Consider the following 6,390-nt stretch of genomic DNA (forward strand, 5'->3'; position numbering starts at 1 on the left):
TTCAGTGAAGGGATGGGACAATAAACTAAACTCATCCTTTCCTGTTCCTGAGGGTGGTATACAGCAGGGACCAAGGGGATGGATGTGACTGCATGATATGGAATCCCAGACCTGGACCCCTGAAAGCCTAGTCCAAACCCACCCACAAGGCAGTGACCAGCCTCCTTGTGACTGGGCCTGGTCTTCCCTTCCCCTCCTCTACATCCACATGGCACCTTCCCCCTCCCCTCAGAGCTTGGGGGCAAGTCCTGCTGACTTCATCCTTCTCCCCATCCTGCTTCCTCCCATTTCTCCACACTAGGTAGGTCTGTGTTCAGAGTTCTGAAGTTTGAAAGGATCAAGATCTTCCCTCTTTAGTGTCCAGGGTTCAGAGCTAGAAGGGATTGATCAGCCAGCTCACTAAGTTTCAAACTTACAGTTTTCAGTGGAATCCTTCCAAAACAAAACAAAACAAAACAAAAAAACACAACCTAAGAAGCTACTGGACTTGAAATAAGGAGAGGAGGTCTTTGAGCCTACCTTCTCTCATTATTCCTTCACTACCCCCTTACCAGGAATCTCTGTAAAAACTAATTTGGAAATCACTGATTCATCCAACCACCCATGAGACTTGAGTCTCCTAAATCACATCCCCACAAATGTGCAACACCTCTACTGATGGCATATCCACCACCACCCAAGGCTTCCCTTTCTACTTGTGGGTTAGGGCATTGTCTGTTAAGTTACAAATGCTCCTGGAGCAGAGTGATGCGTTATTCTGCCAGGGCTTTACAACTAATGAATGAATCAGCCAATCTAATCCCATTGCTCCCAGCTGTTCAACTAAGCCCAGAGTCCAAGATGAGGGAGATGCTTGAAGGGAATCTAGATCATTTCGAAGGAAGCAGCAGGTCTCAAGTGAGGAGGGGAGGAGGTGGGCAGCAATAGATGACACTGGGTAACTAAAGGTCACCAAGGGTGCTGGGCACCTGTGCACAGGGGAGTACATCAAGGACAAATTTGGACAGTGGCAAATACCACTCATCCCCATCCTCCTAAAACACATCCTCACCCACACCAGGGAAGTGAGACATACTCCAACCAGCACAGTGTCACCAGAGCCAGGTAGCCAGCTTAGCACCAAGATGCATTGCCTAGGACTGTGACTAGGCTGTGAGGACAGCCAGAGCCTCTGGCACCATGCCCTCACGCCCTCTCCAAGATAGGCATGTGCCACACAGGCCCACAAACAGGGCAGCCAGTGGCTCTTGATTTTTATTTTTTTTCACATGGGCAGCAGAAGATGGAGTTGTCCCATCCTTGCTCCCCTTGCATTGAATGTGCCTTAGGTCTTAAAACCCCAGAGTGTCATTGGAGCCCCCTCCTCTTGCTCCTAGTGTAGGAGGGGCAAGGAGGAAAGCACTGTGAGTATGTGTGTTGGAGGGGAGGGGTCCCAGCTCCCTGAGCCAGGCTCAGCACCCCTCAGCAGCTCCCTGGGGCCCTCTCTGAGACTTTTGACAGACAGCAGGACAGAAACATATAGCAGAGAAAGACATAGGCAGACTAGGAGATAGGCTACACACACACACACACACACACACACACACACACACACACACACACAGAAGCTGGCCCCTTCCTTTGGCATGGTTCACCCTAGCCCTGGGGATAGGATCTAAGGGTGGTGTATGGGACCTGAGCTTTGGGCTTGCCTGAGAGAGAGATGGGGCCACTTGAATTCTTGAGACCCCAAGCTCCGAGACCAAAGAAGTTCTCTCTCCTGCCTAACCTGGACCCACACCTCTTCACATCCCCACCCACCACTTAGAGACTGAGATTGTTCAAGTAACAAGGATAGAAGAGGGAAAAGAAAGGGAGGCTCCACTCTCATCCAGTCTTCCCAACTAGGGGCCTGCGAAAGGGGCTCCTGGGTCTGAGTCTTCTCAGCACAGATTCTCCCATTTCCCTCAACTTTGTGCAGATGAAAAAGGGGAGGAGTGGGTAAACCCAGCACTGCCATTGGTCCTAGGCATAACACATGGAGTCAGACTCTTCCACCTGGTAGGGGGAGGGGGGGTGTCAAGAAGCTGAGCACCATCACCTTCCAGGGGGGTTTTGAAAGTCCTGATAGGGTAGAGGTGGGGAGATGGCCACTTCTGGCTCCAGTCAGGTATTAGGCTGGCTCTTTTAGCTCTCAGCATTGTCCTGGACCACGAGTTCTGCTAGGGAGATCCTTTTCCAGCCTCCCCACTCGAACTTGCAAATTCCTCAGGCAGTGCCTGCTGCCCCAGGCTGGCACTGCAGCCATCCTGATCCAGCTCCTGCAGGTTCCCAGGATCTGGGCCCCAGCCCCAGGAGGAGAAAGGGGTGACCAGACCCTGGCACCTCAGTTGGCCTTGGTCAGTCTGTAGTGTTCCACAGGCTCCCGGCTTTCGACAGCTGACAGGGCGACGAGCATCTGGGCCGCATAGTAGGTGGACATGATAAGCGCCCGAGAGTAGGGCACAGGAAAACAGAATTTGTTGAGGGCGATGGTCAGGTCTGAGATGATAAAGAAGAATGCACCACTGCCAGCTGCCAGCTCTGTCCAGCGCCAGTCTGCCCTGGCCAGCCGCAGCCCTGCCATAGCTCGCCAGCCCATGAAGCCGATAAGGGCCACATAGACCCCCACCAGGTAGGTGAAGGCACCTGAGAGGCATGGGTAGAGGAGGGCATAGCACAGGCCCGACAGCACTGCCATCACCAGACCTGTCCGAAGAGCCAGTGGCCGCATGCCAAAGGCCGAGGCGTAGAACATGTGGGTCACAGCAAACATCAGCAGACCTGGGGGTAAGAGGGGCAAAGGCAGCTGAGGGCAAGCTTGATGAAGAATGAGTAACAGGATGGGGGTAGGGATGGACGTGGGGATGGAGTGGAGTGTTTGGGATAACCCAGCAGCTTTGCTTTGGGATAACAGGGGTAGGAAGATCTAAAGTTAAAGACCACCACCCCAGTCCCCTGAAGGACTCTGGAACTGATCACTAGTTCCCTTGCGAGGTCATCCCCTAACAAGTACCCTCACAGTCCCTGGCCTCAGAAACCCTCAGGCTCCCCATCCTCTGGTTCAAGAACCCCCTCTTCCAAATCTTTGCCTACAGCCCAGGACCCTCTATCCCCCAGCCTCAGGACTCCTCCCAGGCAACTACTACGGCCACTGACCATGCACGAAGTATCCTTGATCCTGCCAGATGAGGAAGGCGTCACCTACAGCAGAGAAGACAAGCCCCACAAAGATGCGGGTGGCACTAGGGTGGGCCAGCAGGAATCCCAGGCCATGGGCCAGAAGGAAGAGCCAGAGGCAGAAGATGGGCAGGCACTTGATGAGGGTGCTGACCCACGATGGGCTAGATGAGGGCAGCCAGAGCACAAAATACACGCAGGTGGCCTTGAAGAATGGCACCAGTTTGGGTCCTTCACTCTTCACCTGGAGGACACAGGACAAGGGCAGCACTCAGAACTTGGGGGCTTAAAGTCAGCACCCTCAGCCTAGGCATCCACCCCAGAGACACTCCCATCCATACCCCCACCTCACTTCCACCCGCAACCTGAGAAGACTGACACAGAGAAACCCAGCCTGGCCTGCCTCTACCAGCCAGCAGGTTGTGGCCAAACCCATTACTGCCCTGAGGCTCCGTATATTAGGAGGGGGAAGGGCTCCACAGTCCTTGCTATCTGCCTCCACTCTTGGCCCTGGGGCTGGGCTGGAATAGTCACTCACTGGGCAGCAAACAGACTTTGGAATAACGTCCCTTCTGCAGCCTAGTGTGCTTCTCCCTTCCTGCCCCCTCCTTCTCCCTCCTCAGGGCCCCTTTAGCCCCCCTCTCTGCCAGCAACAGCCCCCAGCTGTCTGGAATGGAGTGAAGTCAGTGGGAAACCACAGAGACGCCCTGACTGGCCAACTCGTGATCCTCAGCATGGGGCCAGGGCGCAGCCTTAGGGCCCTGGCAACACCAGGTGTGTGCCAGGAATGTGGGAAGGCAGGCAATGCCAACCACCTCAGCCACCACAGCCTCTCTCCTCCTCAACCAGTCTGTTCCTCAGCCTCCACTCCACCTGCCCCAGCCTGAAGGTGGCATCAAGGGCAAGGAGAGCTATGCTAGGGATGCTGGCTAGACAAATGGACCCATGAGTTGGGAGCAAGAAAACTGTCCTTCAAACACCAAAGATTTCAAGAACGGGGGGAAGGGAGGGTGTGTGTCAGTCAGCCTCATTTCCCAGAGAACAAGAGCAACTCAAGCCACACCAGAGAGAGGCAGGAAGGGGGGGAGGGGTTCTCCCAGCTTCTGATCTGGAGCCAGCAGACAGGCTGGGAGATGGGGAACTGAGAGGGGGAAGTTAGAGCAGCTGACTTGGTCTCAGCCGGATTAGCAGAGGGCAGCTAAAGAAAGGTTGTACCCAAGGCCACTGCAGGCAGAGTCCAAGCTGGGGGAGGGGGCTGCAGCGATGTTCTGAATCTGTGATCCTTGAAACTCCTTTCCTTGGGCTGCTAACAGATCCCTTGAGGGTGATATGGAGCAGCTGGGGTTCCCTGTACACCCACACTCTGCCCAAAGTGATTTGTCTCTGGCTAGGTGAGCTGTCCAGCACAGGACTTGGGTAACACTCAGACTCCCAGACGACCAGGTACCTAAGGGCTGATCAGACTGTGATGAGGAGGATTGGGAAGAGGCGGATGGGTGGTTCCAGGGTCCAAGCCTTTCCTTGTTCTGCCAGAGGTAAGAGCAGTGAGAAGAAATGACTTCCACTTTCCATGGAAATTAAGGCTGGTCAGGGTAGGCGCATGGTCAGAGGAGGAGGCTGGAGGGGATGCCCAGGCCCACAATGCCCAGTAACCACCTGCCAGCCCCTGGGAGCATTGACCTCCGCTCCATGGCCTCTCCCAGCCCCATATTTTCTAGAAGGAGATACCGGCAGTAGCTAGAGAGACCCTGACAGTTATAGGGAACCCAGTAGTAGAATAAGGAGGATGGGGAGACGAAACAAAAGGTTCGAGTTGAGAAAGTCTGAAAAGCAGGGGATGTCATAGAGAATGCCCCCTTTTCCCCCAGCGCGTTATCAGCGCTCCTTAGACTCAGGGGCATCCGCCAACTTGTTTACAAAATGAGGAAGGTTAGGAAACAAACTTGGGACGGCCTTCCCAGGAGGTCCCTGTCATCCTCCCAGCACCCCCCGCCCCCACGCCTCCCTGTGGTCCGCCTACGCGGAACTCGGCGGCCGGCAGCGGTCCCCTCCCTCTCCCGGGCCCCGACCCCGCCGACCCGCGCCAAATACATGGAGATCAACAAAGTCACGCTTCCGAGTCACGTGGCCAGTGTTTTCCTCCCTCCGCGGGCGGGCTGGGGGCGCGCGAGGAGGGGCGCCGCGAGTCTGAGGAGCCAGGGGCCGTGACAGCGCCCACCTCCCGCCGGGGGACTCCGGCCGCCGCGTGACCCCCGCCCCGCCTCGGCCGCTAGCAGCTCGCCGAAGTCCGGTGGCCAGGCCGGTGGGCTCCAGCCGCGCCGGGCACTGACTCGCTCGCTCGCTCACTCACCACAGTGACCGGGGACACCATGGCGGCGGCGGCGGCTGGCACCCCGCTCCGGGCTGCAGCGGCCAGGACGCGCCCACGGCCAGGTGAGCCGGCGACGATTCTACAAAGCCGGGAGGGACGGACAATACCTCCCGAGCGCCCGGCGCCCGGGTTCTGTCAGCTAGCCCCGTGACGTCACCGCGGCCAGGGCCAATGAGCGGGCGGGAGCCGGGGGGGCGGGGCCCAGCCGGCGGCGCCGGCCAGGCCCCCGGCTGCTGCTCGGAGAAAGGAGGCATCTCCCAGGGGTCAGAAGGCGGGGACCCCCAGGCCCCGCCCCCTTGGGAGGCCGTGCCAAGGCGTCCACGGAACGTGAACGTGACCGTGACCCCGGTGCCTGGGTGAGGACTGAGCTTGGCTCAGAGACAAACACATTGCTGTCCTGGACGCACAGCCACATACATTTTCTCATAACCCAGGAGCAAAAGGCAAAGACAGATTCCCTGAAGCCTTTAAACATGCAGTCCACACCGATACAATTGCAATTGGACCCACAACCTTCACTGTGTACAAACACACATCCAAATCATCAGCAAACACACGACCTTCGACTTGAAAAGCGGCAGGTATATAGGTATGCAGCAGCCATGGACCCATAATCGTAGCATATACATCACACATACAGAATCACAATTACCCTTAAGCACTCAACAAGTACACAGATCCAAAACCAACAACCACAAATTGACATATATTCTCCACGTACAAAAAGAGACATATACAGGGACTCCACAGCAGCTCCTAGACCCATGGCCCTAATATAGAAACAAACACAGATAATTGGCCGTAGGCACACACCTCTTACA

The 6,390-nt window shown here is 56.2% G+C and overlaps 1 protein-coding gene across 2 annotated transcripts; it reads right to left on the bottom strand.

Annotated features, from left to right (window-relative positions):
* Positions 1–9: 9 nt before the first annotated feature.
* On the bottom strand, positions 10–5,680 carry TMEM86A (transmembrane protein 86A). 2 transcript variants are annotated; one of them, XR_009215575.1, is made up of 4 exons: positions 5,549–5,680; positions 3,178–3,442; positions 2,081–2,802; positions 10–1,372 (listed from the first exon to the last, which is right to left on the bottom strand). XR_009215575.1 is itself a non-coding variant. In XM_032166441.2 (3 exons), exons 1-3 carry the CDS (start codon positions 5,567–5,569, stop codon positions 2,366–2,368), a joined length of 723 nt encoding a protein of 240 aa, XP_032022332.1. In that variant the 5' UTR covers positions 5,570–5,680; the 3' UTR covers positions 10–2,365. The 2 variants fall into 2 exon arrangements, 1 of the variants encoding a protein (XP_032022332.1); XM_032166441.2 differs by having other exon boundaries at positions 10–2,802.
* Positions 5,681–6,390: the final 710 nt, after the last annotated feature.

The sequence above is a fragment of the Hylobates moloch genome, unplaced genomic scaffold, assembly GCF_009828535.3.
Source record: "Hylobates moloch isolate HMO894 unplaced genomic scaffold, HMol_V3 SCAFFOLD_11, whole genome shotgun sequence".
NCBI lineage: Eukaryota > Metazoa > Chordata > Mammalia > Primates > Hylobatidae > Hylobates > Hylobates moloch.

Excerpts from the sequence above, each read along its gene's own strand:
- TMEM86A (XM_032166441.2), bottom strand. The coding sequence starts at position 5,569 with ATGGTGTCCCCGGTCACTGTG. Across the intron at positions 3,443-5,548 it reads TGGTGTCCCCGGTCACTGTG|GTGAAGAGTGAAGGACCCAA; the intron begins GTGAGTGAGCGA and ends TGTGTCCTCCAG. Across the intron at positions 2,803-3,177 it reads TCAAGGATACTTCGTGCATG|GTCTGCTGATGTTTGCTGTG; the intron begins GTCAGTGGCCGT and ends TCTTACCCCCAG.